Source organism: Candoia aspera, chromosome 2 (genome assembly GCF_035149785.1).
Source record: "Candoia aspera isolate rCanAsp1 chromosome 2, rCanAsp1.hap2, whole genome shotgun sequence".
Classification (NCBI taxonomy): domain Eukaryota; kingdom Metazoa; phylum Chordata; class Lepidosauria; order Squamata; family Boidae; genus Candoia; species Candoia aspera.
The window spans coordinates 229,944,735-229,964,332 of NC_086154.1; the positions used below are offsets into that span (position 1 = coordinate 229,944,735).

Here is a 19,598-nt window from a genome sequence, read left to right on the forward strand (position 1 = left end):
TTTTTTAAACAAATTTTAATAATAGCTATTTAAAACTTGTTTGAAAAGCATTCTTTAATAATCATTCATGTATTTTTTCTGCATAAACCTATTTACATTTATAGTGCCATACATAACATTTGCTCTGAATTTGGTTTAATGAGCACTGACCCATATCTGCACTGCCTCAGGGTATTTCTTCAGAAATAATTATTAGCTGGCATTGTCTGTGTCAGACCTCTTTTGGCTCACAAGACAAAATGCTGCAAGAATGCATTTCCCAGGACACAAGGGTTCAGGTAGCAAGACTATGAAGTCATTACAAAAGAATTCCAGGGACTGCTATTATCAAATATGAGCACTATTTATAAACATTTTCATATTCCTCCTTCTCTTGCTCACTTTATAAGATAATTTATTTTGGACAGGGACGGAAGATACAGTTTCCATCTGTTCCTTGGTCGGTAACATCCTGCTCTAGTATCAGGTTGTTTACTTTTGACAACACGAAAAACAAATTTCACAATGTGCAAGAACAACAGAACAGGTGTGTTTTAATAATGTCTGAAAGAAGAAATGACTTGTTCAAGTTACATATTTTTTCCCACAGTGGAAACCATTATGAAGTTTCATCCATGTGAAAGGAATGACTTTTAAAAGTAGGAAGGTCTTATGAATTATCTATATTTTTTAAAAAAAATATATATATAAATTTTATATAAAAAGCATTTATATAAAAAGTCCAATCAGATACCACTAATTATAAGTTTATGTTTTTGTAAGCTATACAGAGTCATTTAGGTGGTGGTATGTAAAGTTGTAAAATAATTAATAATCATAATGAGTCATGGGGTTCATGAACACCTAAAAAGCCATAAGAAAACCACTAGTATTTCTATGTAACAACCATGTTTTCTTGGCAACAATGCAAAATGCAACATAAAATATGTATATACATTGCAACGTGTTACATAATAATGCAGTTCCATAATTACTATTGGTAATCTGAAAGAATATCATTTTATAATATGCTTCTCAAAAGCAACTTACAATGGAAGACAAAGGGTTATTTAGTCAATTATGAAACCCTTAAAAACCTACTGCTTACAGTTGCATGAAAAATGGGAATAATAAATTCTCCAACAGACATATTTTATCTTTCAAACATTTCAGATAATTTTTCTGTCTCTCTCACCCACAGTTACGTACATGGATGGCTTGGTCCTAAGTATAATAAGCAAATGATAAATTTATAAGTTGGATTCATATAATCACAATGTATCTGTCTGTTACTAACATATCGACATCACCTGCCACACTGTCCTGAAATAAGTCAACACTTCTGTGATTTTTATTGAAATTTATAAAAAAGAAGATAAAAACTAATACAGACTAATATGAAGTAAGGAACTAAAAAGAAAAAAAAATCTTTTTTCTTCCTTCAACACTATGTACTTTAGTATCAAAGGCCTCAACTTGACAGGTAATACCTGGCATCTTACATAAAAAAAAAAAAAAAGTCCCATCCTGGAATATTACATTCCAAAAGATTACATGTTTGTTATAGCCACTAGGAAAAAGTCCAATCACATTCTTCAATAACCTTTTTCAGTTTTCCAAATGCATTTCTAACTGTTCAGCCTCTAACTAGAGACTGGGTTGCCCAAAGTTAAAGCAAACATTTGGTTATTTTGACAGCTTGGCTAACACTTAGCCTGGCACCAATTGGATTGCTTGTTAATATAATCTGACAACTTTAGATCCCCTTGGTGGATCTAAAGCAAATTGCCTTGTGACAAGTATCTGTTATCTCTAGGATCAGAAAAACCTAAGGAAGTTATCAAACAGAGGATCTAGCACATGGAACTCCAGAATGATTTAAGTTCATTAATTGGTTTTGAATGGCACTCTAATATACTCTGTGTCCATTTGATTCCTTTCTTTTCTCAAGAACTATAATAAGAATCAACTTTTTTTTTCTTTTAGGATTTTGCTCATGATTCCTAACAAAGTATTGGAAAAACTTTCTTATTGAATATGGATGAAAGGGAATAGAGTGAGACTCGGCTGAGCATTAGATGAAATCCTCCTTACAACAGTAATGAACTTTCCAGGGATAGTTCCTAAAGGCAAATGAGGGCTCTTATTAAAAATGACTTAGCGTGTCTCTATTGATGAACTAATATAATTCTCCATATACTTCTCACAATCTTTTTTTTAAGTATTGGATTGTTCTGCATGTAAGATTCACTATATTTGCCTCTGTGATTAACTGAACAATTAATACTCTGACAAGTGAAAAAACTTTCATGTGTCAGATTTTCTGTAAAAATTTAAAGGCATTATCAGATTGATTACATAGATTCTATTAAATATATTTAACTCAAGCCTTTCTATCCCTTTTGTAAAGACTTTCAAATGAACTATCATCTATATGCTTTCAGAAACAGTCCAGAATTGTACCTTGGGCAAGTTTGTATATCTGGCTGTCACTCTTTGGAACATCATCCCCCACCGCCCCAAGGTGAGGTTAGCCCCAACCCTACTGACTTTCCAGAAATCCCTCAAAACTTGGTTTTTCAACAGGCCTGGGGATTCCCTGGTAACAGGGAACCCACTCATTGGTTGTATCATGTGTAAGATTCTGATGCATTCTCCCTTGTGATCTTGTTTCTATGTTTAATTGCTTTTAAATGGTTTTTGAAGACTGTTTTAATTGTTGATTTTATTGTACATCATCCAGAGTCACATTTGTGAAATAGGTGGCCATATTAATTTGATAAATAAATAAATAAATATCTCTGCTGGGAATTTTGGACTTGCATTGATCATTTTCAAGCTTGCTAGCCATGAATTTCTAACCTTCTTTATATTAAGTCTGAAACTTCATAAACAAATTCTAGCTTAGTTCCTCTCACAACTCCAATACTCAATATCCAACAGGTCTATAGGTATAAACAATAAGTCACTGATCCAAATGCTCTACCTTAAAAGGTTGGATAGATTTAAACTGTGTTGGATAGATTTAAAATGAATTGCTGGATATGGAGAAGAATATATTTTTGTATACTTTTGGATCCAAATTATGGATTATGCTTTAGTTATATTATAATCAATGAACCTTGAAACAAAATACCTTATTATGAGTAAATGAATATTATTCATAATGTAGTTCAATTTATATTATCACTTTCAACGGAACTAAATTGTGATTAACTTAGTCTTGATCTAGCTGTAAGGCTCACACTGATACTACTCACCCACAAACACAAAGGTGCAATTCACATAATTTGCTAAATTTTAATGTGGTTTGTTTGGATTTGGCTTAGCCTGTTTATGGGCATGGCCAAATGTGGTTTATTCAACAAACCATAGTTTAGCACAATGTGTGAATTCCAATCAGTTACTTGTATACTCACACACATACATAAACACAGACCCATAAAATACTGAGATTCTTTAACCACTTGAAAATATCTACCTTCCTTGTGCCAACACGTTAGCATAAAAGATTGTAAACATTTTTATGTAGCCTATCGTATCAGCTCATCTAATTACAGTCATCAAGACATATTTACCATGTATACTCAAAACCAGTGTTGAAAATGTATCATATAACAGAGACACAGCAGCATAAAAATCTTTACTAATTTATATTACAATTAAATTACCATGAAATAATACTTCCCAACAGCTATGTTTGCCCATTACAGCAAAAAACAAGGAAAAGTCTTAGGTCTGTTAAAGACTGAGAAATGTACTACATTATAACTTTTCATGAATCCCAAAACTAATGCTATCATTAATACATTGGTCTTTAAGATGCCAGAAGAATCTACATTAAAAAAAAGTAAAGATGTTTCCATATCAAACACAGCTCCTGGTGACAGCATCAATGCAGCTTTCTTGACAGTGTCATAGAAGTGGTAAGTCATTTGCCATCTTCCAGGATATTTTAAGTTCCTAGTTTACAACTACTGATAAAATTGTTTTATGCTAACTATTATACAAACCATAATGATGACATCTGCAAACTGAATGCATTTCATACCATTGGGAAGAGGGATGAAACTCTTTATTTAACAGTGGGAAAGGCACTTAGAGATTCCAGGGGCAACAAATTAATCCAGTTCAGTTGAGACTTTCATATAAATTAGTGCTTAAAGTAATTATTGGTTAAGCCAGTGTACTCACACTCACTTTGAAGAACAATAGACATAGCCAACAGTAGATATTCTATTTATGGAATAATCAGAAAGGAATATTCAGTGAAGTTTACAAAGGTAATGTACTGCTGACGGAAAAAAAAAGATGAAAAGAGGGTAATATATGATAATTGTACAAAAAAAGATCAATAATATTTTTTCCTAATAATGTTAGATATATTCACCCTTTCTCTTAAAGCAGAAGAAATCACCATATTAATTCAGAATCTGATGACATCTCTGTTCTGAATACCCAGATTAAAGCTGCACAAACAGTGCCCTCAGCTAAAACTGAATAAATAAGAGGTTTGATTATAACCTTCCAATTTACATATTATTTTCTTTCCCCAAATTTCATAATATATCTGGGTGTAAACAAACAAAAGAGAGCCTATATTTTGTTTAGCTGATAGCACTGCAAATGCTATTGTTAATAGCTACAGACTAATGGAATGTTAACATAAGGCAATGCTACACTCAGTAGTAATGCATGGTGTGGAAGCCATGAAATTGTAATGTCTTGTTCCACAGGTAATGAATGTCAATCAAATGATATGGTAACATCAAGCAGTAAGCTCAAATAATATTATTGTATCAACATCTAACAGTGGTGATAATTTCCATGTCCACTTAACCAGCAACTATTAGTAATATCCAATTATAAGGTATTTTCAACATTTGGAGATAAAAGATGCATAAAATACTTGAAGACTAGTTTATATATATAATTTCTCATGTATTTTCAATATGTTGCTGAGCCAAATATCCATGTTGTGTTGAACATCCAGCCTCAGAAACAAAATCTTACCTGTATCATTGTCTGGGAAAGCAACAACAACTAGGTGTATGCCAGGTTGTTTTTCCAACCCTGTATCAATCTCTGAAGTAGCTGGGGGCTTTTCTTGAGACTCTAAAACCTCTGTGGGTGGTCCTGTGGGCTGGGCAACTGCAGTGATAGTTGATGAGGTAAAATATTCAGTATCAATTTCTGGCTCTACCATTTTGCCTGTAAAATCATCATCAGCAGTAGTTCTAATGGGAGAAATAGATTCATCAATTATCAGCACATCTTTACTTGTATCCTCATCAGGTTCCCTATCAATCAAAGGTGGCTGTGTTTTGATAATTAAAGGTTTTGATGCTGAAGTTGGTGGGATTTTATCTACAGCAGTACCAACAGCAATTCCAGTTACCACCACTGGTTTGCTTGAGGCACTAACTGAAAATGAAGTGGGTTCCATTCCTATGTCCTCTTCTTTTGTTCCTGATCCTTCTGAGCTGTGAGTACCTACTTTCCCCACATCAACCTTTTTAGTGATGGGAGCAGCTGCTTCTGTAGAGATGGGAACTACCAATTTGTCCAAGGATGACCTGTGTTCACTTTTGGTACTTTGTTCTATGGGAGGAACACCTGTTGCTTTCACCTTGGGATCAATGATTCCAGGAAAAAATTCAGATCGTGTGACTGTTTCGTAATCCCTTATTTTTATACCAGGACTTGATGTTTCTGTAGTGGTATAAGTTATTTCATATGCAGATCCTTCAGCAGCAATATCATGTTCAGGTAATGAATGCAATTCTGGAACAACAGGGGGAGAACCTGGGTCAGTGACCGATTTTTGCATGACTTGATCTCCTGTAACAAATTCCTGTTGAATCACTGGTGTAAATTCTGTTACAGTTTCTGTGAGTCCCACATGAATAGTACCTGTAACCGAGCTTTTAGAAATTCTATCTTCTATCGTATCTGGAACCAAAGAAATGCTATACTCTTTCTCTGAAATTGCAATAGGAGTTGTAGCCTTTGTGGCACCTGTAAATATAAAAGATTCTTTTATTTTAAGGTCTTCAGTGACCACTGCTGGGGAAATTTCTCTTGAAACATCTAAGCCTGGTTGCTGTTCAGTTGTATTCTCATTAGTCCAAACATATTTTGCATCCATTTCAGTTGTCTCTTGTTGCAAATCTGGTGCAGGTGTTATTAGGTGATGAATTGACACCTCAGCTCCATATTTGGTGAAGAACCCTTCTACTTCATTTACTTCTGTGACAACAGGTAAGACCCCTGTGACAGACTCAGACCCAGATATGCTTTCTTCAACTACTGATACTTCAGATCCTAAAGATACATTTGCATCTGAAGCTGTGGGTGTTGAAATAAGTCTCACTGTATCTTTCACCTTCTCTGAATCAACAGATGCTGCTGTGTGCTCTTCTTTCTCTACTGATTCTGTGGAGTGTACCACCCTAATTGTGTCAGATGTTGTAAGCACTGGTATTTCATAGCCCTTTGAATGAGCCAGGGTAGATATTTTTTTGCTTTCAAATGAATCTGGTGTATCTGTAGCATTCTCATCTAAGATTGTCTTAGAAGATACAATTTTATCACTTTTTGCTTCCTCTGACGTTTCGGTGGGTTGGGTGCCAGGATGTGTTTGTTCCTTTCTTAGAACTTCTGCTTCTAAAGGTATGCTCAGGTTACTCCTTGACAGAGCATCTACAGAAGTTCTTATTGGAGCCACTTCTATTTGTTCAGTTGGACTTTCAGAACTTGCTTCACTGAAATCAGAGATACCTTGCCTGGTTGTAATCTCCACTAAGTCACTTATCACAGTCTCTGATTGTGTCATTTCTGACAAATCAGAAATGTCTGTAACAGTTTGAGGTAGAAGGGTGGATAAATTAATGATCTGAGGTGCCTTCTTTTCTTGTTTCACCTTAACCATTTCTGATGCGACTGATGAAGGATGAAGTGTAGCTTTTGGAGGAATTACTTTTAGTTCAGTTAACAGTTTGGCAGATCCACTTTCCAGAGGAATATTCAGTTCAACAGTTGCAGAATCAGATATATTCTCTTTGCCTAACAAAACATAATGATAAAAAAGTTAGAAATATTTACAACTATAGCTTTGTATTTTTTCATTACAATATCTTGAATCAAAAATGCATTTTAGAGATAGATACTCCTTTGTCTCAGCCAATAACATTATTTATTGAGCATGCTTTGAAAAGAGTAATTATAATTAAATGAATCCATTTACTGCAGATGTAAATCAATAACACAGTCTGTATCCTATTTTGTTTAGATGAGTTATGGAATGGGTTATTAACCTACTTAGTATCACAAAATCAGAATGGTGTTATTAATACTTTATATCATCATCATCACCACCCCTACTTGCAGAAACTCAGCAAAGCAGTTTTTTTCACACTACAATAAATGGTATTTGAATAATTGATATTTAGGGTTTTAAAATTTTAACTTACTGGCTTGACAGACTGACCACAGGCTGCAACAGAGTTTATGAAACTTAAATTCAGTCATTTTCAGCCATGAAGCTCTTTGAGTGATTGGTTTATTCTATACAATTTTCAAGTCTACACAACTGTTATGAGAACAAAATTAATTAAATTCATATGTATTGTCCTTTATTCTTTGCTCACTTAAAGTTCAAAGCAGGAGTACAGAAGGACCTATTACTGTTTCACTTCTTTTTAGTGGATATATATAACCTTGAACTAAGCTCTTCGCTCTGAACTTTAACAATACTGAACACAAAAGCAAAAAAGCAAACAAATAAATAAAAACAAAAACAAAAACAGGATTTTTGCATTATGAGAAATTTGTGTTTTATAGACAGAACACTAAAACTATTGGTTATTGCCAGCACATTAAGAACTTGGAGGAAGATTTGAAGGCTGGATGCTTCGCTGAATAAACCGTTCTGCTTCAAAGTTTTGGAAATTAATGTCATAAACCTTCCTACATTTGGTACAAAACAGCCTACACAGGTTTGTTATGCTACTGGTTTAGAGATCTTTCACTTTGACTTTAAAGGAATGGCAATCTTAACATTATCTTCCACTATAATGATGCACATAAGCAGGAACTCCAATGACTTTGGAGAATGTCCAGTTTCAGTGCCAGAACAGGACACTGTAACCAGCATTAATTCTAATCATGGTTTACAGAAAAGTTTCATGCAACATGCTATACAAAAAACACACAAACCATAGCATGATGTATATAGCCAGTGCCCTCAAAACAAAGAAAGAATCAGAAGCAAAGGTTGCAAAGAAATAGGGCCAAATAACTTTCTTCCCTGACTAGTTTGCCTTACCATCCCGCTTCACACAATTTTGCAGGAAGAGGATACGTGGCAGACTCAATGGTATAATCCAAGCCCCACCCATTTGTACATACATGTCATGTCAGTGGAATTTGGATTGCAACACTGTGTCCACCATCTTGCCTATTTTGAAAACCCTCCACATGGGCGCTGCTGGCAATAAGAGATATATAAAATGGATCATGCCCTATTCCAGAGTTTCTCTACCTCGATGGCTGGGTAATTCTGAGAATTGAAGTCCACGCATCTTAAAGTTGCTAAGGTTGAGAAACACTGCTCTGTTTTGCCAATAGCTTTGTCTTTTTCTCCTTTATTTTTTCCTGCTAAATTTCTCGCCACACTACATTAAATTTTCCACAGGGACTCCATATTTGGAACTTGCCTTATTACTCTTATTTATCCTTAGTATTCATGAAAATGTTTAACAAATCCCAAAATTTCACATTACATGTTCATTAGGAGAAAAACATCTTTAATTTTATATATATATTTATATTATATATATTAAAATTACATTTATATTTATATTATTTATAGAGATATAGAGATACAGATATATAGATAGCACCACACTCCTGTTGGTACAGAAATCCAACTATAAAAATAAATTCCAGTCCTTAGCTTTCCAAATAATATTCAGCTAGCATAGAATTTAGTTTATTCCAGCTTAGCCAAATTCCGGTTTAGCCAGATGCTTGAGTGGATTTCAGCTGATTTTTGCCAATTTGCAAAAAATATTTTAATCCAGGTTCATTTCACTACATTACAGTGTTTCACCACTGGCATCATTCAGAAAACAGAATTTTATATTTGTGAGCAAAAAAAAAAAAAGATTTATGTTAAAGCTGTTTCTTCTCAAAGGAGATATCCACTATAGTTTATCTGCCTTTTGTCTAAAAGATGATCCACACAGAGGTTCTTTGTTTCTTTTTTTAAGGCTTTACTCTGGCTTTAACCAACTTGCTGTTGTACAGATGTTTTGCATTACTGAATTCCTTAATTCATGTGTTCAGGGGGATATCTTTTTGTGTTCCTTCTGATGCAATACATGAGACACTTGTTCCTAATAAAACATCCAGATTGTTTACAGGAAGAAATCAGATTATCTTACTAACAATTTGTTACATCAAAGACTGTCCTGAATTTATATACTTTTTTTACAACCTGAAAAAAGCTGGTTTGGGATTAAGTCTTTCGGAACTGGAGGAGGCAGTCCTGCATTTCCTTTACAAACTTAAAGTAGTATACAAAATGTGATGTCCTCTCACTTTTTTCCACAACAAAAATTTGGTGATATAGGCTGGGTTGAGAGAGGATGATTGGCCCAAAGCCACCCAGTAAGCTCCCATGGCTGAGGGTGGACCTGAAGTTGAGTCCTGCTGATCATAATCGAACATCTAAACACTCCATCACACATGCTCTTTCACATTATGTATTTTATGGAGTTGGAGACCACAGCTCTTGAACATTTATGTCCTCCAAGTCTATTTTTTTTAACCCTTTAATTAAAAGAAAGCAAGATGGCATAGAACAAAATAAAGCACTGGCTTGTTTCTAAATTTAACCTTATAAGCATCCTTGCAAACCAGAAATAATAGATTGCTACACATCAGTGTCTTTGTCTGAAAAAGTGTTCACTTCCCCTCCCAAAAATACAAAGGCAAACTGGGATGGGTAGGAAGATTCCATGTGAACTAAAGGGAATGGGCAGGTAGAAGCCTTATGAGTTTGTCTTTTTGCACACATGTTTTGGGACTAGATGGCAACCATTTTCGGTACAGCCAGTTCCACCCCAAGAGAATTACTTTGTGACAGCATCCACAACATGTTCTTAAAAGTCTAGATGTGCTCCAGCCCCAAATAGTTACCAGCTAATCTGTTCTAACACATATCCTATGCTGCAGCATCCAGATTTCATGATTCTTTTCCAATTCCCCTTTAAGGCATGGTGAAGTAAACCTGACACCTTCTATATGTAAAACATGTATTTTGCCATTAGATCATGTCCTTCCCTTGAATATACTGAGACTCTAGGACTGTTTCTGTTCTAATATGAAAAGGATTCATCTAATGTTTGCCTATTGTATAATCTGTTTAAAAAAGGTTTTTTTAAGATGTTTTATTATGATTTTTCCTCTAAGCCACAGAACAAGACCTCATGGCTGAAAATCAACTTTAAAAAAACCCAAAGTAAATAAACCACATTTAAAAACTTTGTTTTACTACAGTTCAGTGAAAATTTACAGACTGGATGAACCGACTGTAGTTGATTTCACTGATTTACTCTTAAGAAAGAAAAAGGAAATGTTATAATAATCTTGTATAAAGCAGGGCCCATTAAGAATGCATTGTTTTGTCCTGATGTTTTGTTTTACGGTAGTGAAAATTAATGAGTAGCCATTACAAGGTCTTATACAATTATTTCATTGATGCTTCCACATTCACCAGAGAAATGTCTTTGACTCACATACATGTGAGATACTTAAAACAACTGCCCAGATTCAACACAAGTTCAATGCAGTTTGTTTCCTATTGAGTTTAGCTTCACTTCATATATAACAATTTCTGTAAATGAAGATAGTTTTTATTGTAAACTATGAATGAGCAACAATGAAATATATAGTGATGGGTCAGATGAACATATACTTACATGTGCATCTGTCAAGACATTTTCATCACTAATACTTTTATATATATGCATGTGCCCACATACACTATATATTCATAAATATATATGTGTGTGTATGTGCATGTGTTCTTACTCCTTTTCCCTAAAACTCCAGCTACGGTCATACATTTCAAGAAAAAAGTATAGCCTCTGTTACCAGCCATTCTAATGGATTCTATGACTGATCATAAACCCTCTCAAAGCAAAGCTAACAGCCATAACAACTGAATATGGCATGCACGGGCATTTGTGAGAGTAGTGACTGTGAACCACTGGTTGGAGAGGGGGAAGTATGGGCAGAGGAAAACACGGACAGTAGAAACAGAAGGAAGAGACATGAACAAGGGGACTGGCCATTGGGGAAGGGAAGAGACAGTGGGGAGAGGATGATGGCAACATTGGCTACTGGCAGCTAAAGAATGTCTTGCCAAAAATCAGTCGTGATGGCTGAAGGCAGCTCTGAAAATGAGTAGTACCTACATATTTCATTGTACCATATACTGTTCAGAAAGCCTTGCTATGGAATAGTAAGTCTTAAAAAATGCAAAAATGTGAAGACTTCACTCATATTCTTCACTAGTTACAAATGCATCTGGACTGCACTTTTCTTCACAGTATGATACTCAAGTTTTCAATGATCTTATCAGGAAGCATGAGACATGTAAGGCAAAAGCTGTCATGCATATCTGTTCCTATTACTATGAAAAAAAAATTAAACTGTGATGTTCTTGTTCTTTTTCTTTCTTTTCCTTTTTTTTTTTGGTGCCTTTGAGTCAGTGTTGACTCCTGGAGACTGCCTGGACAAGCCCCTGCAGTTTTCTTAGTAAGGTTTTTCAGAAGTGGTTTGCCATTGCCTCCTTTCTAGGGCTGAGAGTATGACTGGCCTAAGGTCACCCAGCTGGCTTTGTGCCTACAGTGGGACTAGAACTCACGGTCTCCCAGTTTCTGTGATTTTTTTTTTTTTTTACTTAATAATTTCTATAGAAATCTACATTTTTCTTGGAAATCTTTCCTGGCCACTGAATGGAAGGGGAACAAAGTAGAATACCAGTCTAATTTATTCTTGTCAGGTGTCTCTATAAAAGACAGCAGTTTCTGAAACACCTGACTCAGCTTGGAAAAGACATGGTGATTTAACATTTCAAAAAGAAGTGCTTCAATTGTGCTTTTGTGCATTCTCAAGCATCTCTTTCAAAGAATTAACACATCTCTAGAAATAGTCATATTATAAAGCCAAGCGCCAGCCTCTTGCTGTCTCTTTAATTCTACAGAAATAGTAACCATACATAGGCACTCTTTAAAAAATATAAATGGAACAATGGGTGGCTACAATCCGGTGCTATATGTCAGGGTTGGGCAATCAATGTGCCATGAATGGCCCCAAGACATTTTTTGCACTGCTCACATGCCAGATTTGGGTTGAATGTTTTTTGAAAACCATAAATAAGGATGAGAAGGAGGGCAAGAGGCCTTTGGGTGAGGAAATGCTCAAATTTTCATTTTTAACCACCACTCAGAAAAGGTCCAAACATTGTTATCCTTCCTCTTTCAGTGACACCTCCAAGTATTCAGGGGAATGAATTGTGGGCCCTAACCCAAGGAAAGTTGTCCAGTCTTGCTTTATTTTGGAATGGTACCCATATTCCCAGGGGAAAAAAGTAAGAAAAGGGTATGATAGAAAGCACCCTCACTGATGTGCTTTGTGATACTTCTGTGATCAGCAACATCTTCATAGGAGAAATTTTGTGGAAAAGGACCCCATCCATAGCAGATATTTTATGAAAACACCCATTAAGTGATTTCAAATTCAAAATCCCCACAAAAGGCACCCACTCCTAATTTATTTTAGCACTAGGATAATAAAGCAGCAATGACAGTTTGCTTGTTATCTTTTCCCATGCAGCTAACATGCACAGTATTTGAACATTTATTTTTATATTTGCATGAATACACAGAAATTAGCATATGCATTTTTGAGCAATTCCATATTTTCTTTTGTTCTCTTTTTTTGAGCATTATTTTTCTTTTTTTGGATGCTACATAAACAGTTACCTTACTCTGCCTTAATACATGTTAATTCCGTCATTTAGGAAGCAATCAAGGAATGTACTTAAGTTATAGGAATACAGGGAAAATGTTTGAGAACTAAGAATGTGACTGATAACAAAATAATTTTCAAAGCTAAAAGTACTATTTTTAAGATATCTTAAAGCAGCATATAAAATCATACTGGAACAATTAAGTTGGCTGGCATAAAAAAACAAAAATTTCTTCTGGGCTTTAATAATCCAGTGAGTGGGATTTAGGAATTGGGTCCATAACCAACAGTGAACATGAAACAAATTATTAGCAATTTAGAAACTATGTGGTTTCAGTAGAAATAAATTCATGATCAAAATGATTAGGGCCAGTGCTGCGGGCTTCTGTTTTGAAAACTGTTTGCTTAGGGCACTAAATAGCCAGAAGACCAAGCAGTATGAACACATGTACTCAGACTTAACTTGGCCCAGCAGCTCTCAACTCACTATATAAAATTTATTGGTTTATTTGCTTATTGGTTTGATTGGATAGTAATCATTAGTTAATTAATTATGGCATGTCCATGAATTGGTATTTTATTTTTGTCTATATGTTCGGCACCACCTAATCTTGTATAATTGGGGCAGGATGCAAACATTATAAAATAAATAAACTGCTTTTTAACAGCTTCATTGAAAGCAGTGGCAGTCTTGAAATAAAAAAGTTAAGGCAGAATTAGAGCCATAAAAATTAATCCAGAATCCTTCCTGGGGGGTGCCTGCAAGGAGAGCAAAGGGGGAAAATGACATCACATATGACACGACATGATTATGTAAATGATGCAAATAGTGCAAATTATGATTCTATGAAATTACATCATTGGCACAATTATGACACAGGCAATATTACTGTGGTAATCAGGGAATAATTAAAAGCATAATCTAGAAAAAAAAGGTTATCCATGAGAAATCATTGGGACAATTAGACATGTGAAACCCAACTATCAATCAGGGAGGAGTATCTAAATTTTAGGATCTTTTACATTTTTATTTTACATGAATAGCTTCTACTTGAAATTAATTTGTTCGTGTCCTGTACAGTTAATGACAATTATTAGTGTTAGAAAACAAATTGTAATAGATTTTATTATTTTTGTTTTCTATAAATAGAATTTATAGACTTTATAAAAGTTTCCAGACTTAACTGAAAGGTTGTCGTCTTTGTTGACATTGTGTGCCTTTATTAAAACAGATACCTTTCTGCTAAAGGTTCGTTGCTTGACTCAGGGAGAGATCACCATCATCTAGATAATTTCTCAGAGATCTAATTCACTCCTGCTCCATCAGCACCCTTCCTCATTTCCTAACTTTGCTAATAGTGACACAGAAATAGGCTGACCATACATCCCGTTTTGAATGGGACAGTCCCGTTTTTTAACATTTCCAGACCATCCCGTCATTTTAATATAAATGTCCATTTTGTCCTGTTTTCTTAAAAACCTTACTTAAAAATTTGAAAGTTCCCGTGAACCTGTCAGAATGCAGTCTGACTTTGAGTGGAAAGAGGGGGAGCTCAGGAGAAATGGCGGGAAAAAAGCTGCAGAGCTCAACCTGGTGGGAAACCTAAAAAGAAAAAAACAGGATCAGCCGGTAGGCGGTGATCAAAGGGTGAGCCGATTGGCTCCTGCCTTGAAATGGCAGGAAGAAAAGAACATAAAAGCATGGCCAGAGGAGGAACGGCTTGTCGGGGACAACCATTCACTAGACTCTCCACCCCAGCCTTGCCTCTCGCAAATGAAGGAATCCGAAGATTCCCAGCCCGAGAAAACTGGAGAAGTTCCTGCCTGCTGATCCAGCCCATCACCCAGCCCTGCCCCGTTTTGCCATCCCAATGTCCCATTTTTGTCTCAAGGAAATATGGTCAGCCTACACAGAAAAATATTTATATTAATAGAGTAAGATGATTCCTGGAGTTCCAAGCTAAAATTTGAGCTCTTCACATTATACTACATATGTAACATATAGCTTAGAAGTTCAAAGGTTGAATAAATAAGAACTTCTACTGAGGTAAAGGGACCCAGTAAAAGAGTGATACCAATGCATTTTTACTGTACAAACATGCATCCTACATACTCTAGGCATTGCTGCTAGCAAGTTCTCTTAGCTAGATCTTGCCTTTCCTGCAGCTACTGAATGTACATCGTCGATCCCACTCCCTTCCCAAAATTAACCATTTCTAAATTACTGTAATTATAAACTGTGCTTTGTTTTGTATCCTAAATATATTCTTTACAACAAAGGAATCCAAATTTATTCTTTATAATCAAGAGTTTCTTTTTTAAAATACTTGAGTATGGTGATGGGAACAAAGGGTAACAGCAACAGCAGTCCAAAACATGCTCTCTTAACCTGTTTTCAAAGTTCCTGTTCAGATATAAAAATACCATGCTGTTTTTGGACACTAGTTAACCTTTGATCAAACTGTTTCTTAACAATGTTTTATTCAGGTGCATATATTCAAAATTCTGCCCACCACCATCCCAAAGTAAAAGGACAGAAGGGTTGAAGTTGGATTAAGGAGATAGTGATACTATCCATATTTAGATAGGTGAGACATTAATGGCAGGTGGCAGTCCTGAGGGCTTGGGCTACTAGCCATATGGCAGATAAGAAATGGAGAAACAGAATCAGAAAACAAGGCAGCAGAGGAAAAGATGGGTTTGTATTCCAAATCACCAGCAGTATGGCTAGTTCTGTTTCTGTGTAAACAAGAAACAATTTGTGTCCTTCTAAATGAGCTTTCCCTAATCCACGCCAGGTTCTGCTAGGCTTCAATAAGAATTATGTGAGTAGAAATCCATCACATTTGGAGCACATTAGATTGGAAAAGGCTGAACAGTCATTGGAAGCAGTCAAGGTTTTCCATGGATATGTAAAGAAACAAGGTTCAGTTAAGTTTGTGTATTCTGTAGACTAATCATAGAAAATTATACTCAATTTGTGGGAAAATGATGTAAAAGTTTTTCCTGAAGTCAAGGAAGTAGAGATGAGATTCCCCAAACAGAGATAAAAAAAGCACATCAGCTGTTTTCCTTTGCATGCAACAATTCAGTCATGAACCGCTTTTATTACAAAAAAGAAAACTCAGTAAATTAGAATCAATATGACAATTGTAACATGTTGTAGGAATGCCTTTTTAAAATAAGTATCAAATATGCTTACGTTTAAAGCAATAGGCATCAAATTTGCTGTCTGGGGAAGGAAAGCCAGTTTGATTCTCATAGCGATATAGGGTTCGCACTCCAAGTAAACCTCCACCACATTGGATCCTTGCCACAGAAACAGGGTAACGCACACTGCCATCTGCCAGCCAGCCATAATCACATCGGTCAAAACCATTCCTCCAGGCAGCATGCAGATCACCAGCTGAAGCAAGAACTGCCCCTTGTTCCTCACACAGATCTTGGGCTTCTTCAAAGGTTAGCTTCTTGGGAGAAGTCATGTGGAAGACTTCACCTATAAAAATGGAAACAAATTAGGTTTTTGAAAGAGGAATGTGTTCCACAAATGTTTTAAATGGAAAACTTGTTTTTAACATTATTGTTATAATAAAATGAAGCTATTTTTGTATTACTGCTTTAATTTGTTGGTTTTGGGGAACTTTACCTTGAGCAAAATGTGGTACAGTGATATATAAACAGAAATCAAGTTTGATTTGAAAAAACAAATTCAGTGTTAGAGTGAGTTTCTGTTAAGATCTTCTGATTTGCTTCTGTACATAACAGTTCTTGTTGAAGTTGCACCATCATAAAATCTAGATTTGAAAGGGCCACTTGGGCCACTGAGTCCAATCACTGCAGAAATCAATATGAAAGCTTTCCTAACTGATGAATTTCCAATTGATCCTTACCCCTGAAAACCACTTCCTTCCTTTACTATTTATTTAAAATAGCTGCATGGCCACCCATCTTAGAACACAACTCTGGGCAGCTCACAACAACAATAAAACCAAGAAACAATAAAAACCATAAAACATAAAACAAAATCCAAGGGCCTCAGCCATCCTCCTTGGATGCCTCCATCAAACCATCCACAGGCTCCCATCTTACCCTGTCCCAGCACCTGGGGGAAACAATAGATCTTTCTGGCACTCCAGAAGGCTGAAAGGATGGGGGCCTGCCAGATCCCCAGGGGAAGGGTGTTTCACAGGAACTTAGGTTCCTAGGTCCCACTAGATGGCAATATTTAAGGGAGGGAACCTGGAGCATGCCACTCTATCTGACCTGGTGAGATGGCCTCATGCCATGCAGGACTTTAAAAGTGATAACCAGCACCTTGAAGTGCACCTGGAAAGAAACTGGGAACCAGTGCAGGTTGCACAACAGCAGTGTAATATGAGCAAACTGCGTACATTGTCGCATTCGGGATGAGTTGTAACTTCTGGGTGGTGTTCAAGAGCATCCCCATGTACAGCGCATCGCAAGAGTCCAACCAAGAAGTGATCAAGGCATGAGTGACCATGAGCAAGGCCTCCCTATCCATGAATGGGTACAATTGGCACACAAGATAAATCTGCCACCTGCTTCTTGAGCAGAAGTTGAGACTCCAGGAATACGCCCAAATTGTGCACTGACTCTGTCTGTGGAAATAGAACCCACTGAGACTCAAAGATAACATATCACCAACCTAGGGGGTTGGGGAGGGGAGGCAAAAAACCAAAGCCAGTCCATCTTGCAAGGGTTCAATTGTAGCTGGTTCCTCCCCATCCAGACCCTCACAGCTTGTTGGGTCTGCACCTCAACAGGCATCACTGTTGTAACTAAGACTTGTTATTCTACATATCACTACTCTTTTCTCTGTCTGCCTAATACCTTCCATTCATCATTTATCTTTCCTATTGTCAAACTTCAGCTATTATGCTTCTGGAGTTTAGCAATCTTTCACTTTTGCAAAGCAGATTCTAATTCAGGGAACTGCATAGCTCAGCAATGGCACTCTCTAAATATGATCATCACATCCTTGTCATATATAAAGGAACAGGAAGGATTCCTAAGAGTTCAGGATTATTAGGGATGACGGTGCAAATTTAATGCTTATTGAATGTTCCTCATACAATTTCTTCCATATAATCTAATTGCTATCATTCCCTGCTACAGGGAAAAAGAAAACAATCTACTTGTGATTCACTTTGAGATAACAGCCTCAATCCTCAACATTGAGGTATTCAGTCTTCCCTAAAAACATCATTTCAAGGGAACACCACAATCCTCAGAGTCCTTGCAATTTACAGTCTCTTCCTCTGAAAACTCTGTTCACCATCATGATGAGTATTTTTCTATAATTGGAGAAGAGTAAATGATTAGAGATATCCACATCTTGCCGGAATGGCCGAATTGGGGGGATGAGTCACTTCAGAAGGCATGTATAGATCAGAGTTTATGTACTGTGAAGACAGAAGTCTTGGCTTTCCTGCCAGAACACCTGAATATACACTCAACACCTTTGATAACAGGGTAGTATTTATGCAGATGACTAAATCACCAAAGAACTTTCCAATAGAATAAAAATGCCAAGAACTTCAATACTATATTTACACTGCTATTCTGTCAAGTATTTTGTGCTCATAAACATTCTCCTGGGCACCCAATATACACCCACTAGTTCTCTGTTTTACACTTTTTTAAAAAAAAAACAGTTAAATGTGAAGCTAGCATTCTGCAAAGCCAACTTATCACTGTCAAGCTTTCTATTTCCAGAAATGAGAGTGTTGACAACAGGCTCTCCTAAATTCCCAATACAACCTGGTTCAGAATAGTTGGGAACTTTTACTTCTATTCCATTGAATTCATCAAATTATAACAACAGTTAGCAAAAATCAACAAAGGCATTCAAAGGCTAAACTTTCAGCTTAGATATGCAAGTCTTATAATCCACAATGAGGTGGGAATTTACTCCCATCGTAGAAACGGAGATGCTGAATAATGTATCTGCAAGAGCCAAGGAAAATTTCCCAAACAAAACAGCTTAAATGTATTTTTTCCACATGTTCCAGGAAAACACAGAGAAAATCCATCTGGCAAACTTGTGAATGACGTAGCCACAAACATGAGAGCTATGAAAAGTAGCTAGAAAGAAGGGAGTAGGATTTTAGAGTTAAGAGTGATCTCCAATGTTTTGATAGCTGGAATCCACGCTGAAAGTAACTCAACAAAATTATCAAGGCAAACATCAGATCCAGGAGCAAGACAGAAAGGAGCTTAACTCTCACTATGCCCTGCAGTAACAACAGTGACATGGAAACCAAGACAGTCTTTGGGATATATACAGTATACAGAAATGTGGTTTCTAGGGGTTTGGATCCCTAATCAAGGTTAATTGCCTGTTCCCTAATGCCTGGTTGCGTGTATTTGGACCAGCCTTTCTCAACTTTTTGACCCTGGAGGAACCCTTGAAATATTTTTCAGGCCTCCTGCACATTCAGACTCAAATACAGGCCACAAGTTACAGAATTATGATATTTGTTTCATGGGTAGGCCTGTGTCAGATCCCCCTGATCAAACGTTTCACAGAATCCCTTATCGGAGCATATACCATCATT

General features: G+C 36.2%; 1 protein-coding gene across 1 annotated transcript in view; it reads right to left on the reverse strand.

The window, feature by feature from the left end:
* VCAN (versican) overlaps window positions 1–19,598 on the reverse strand; it is a 93,020-nt gene that overhangs the window by 49,546 nt on the left and 23,876 nt on the right. Inside the window, exons 5-6 of the mRNA XM_063293142.1 lie at window positions 16,223–16,516; window positions 4,993–7,044 (exon numbers count right to left, since the gene is read on the reverse strand). Of these exons, the coding sequence (XP_063149212.1) occupies window positions 4,993–7,044; window positions 16,223–16,516 (2,346 nt within the window). The remainder of the gene's footprint in view (window positions 1–4,992; window positions 7,045–16,222; window positions 16,517–19,598) is intronic.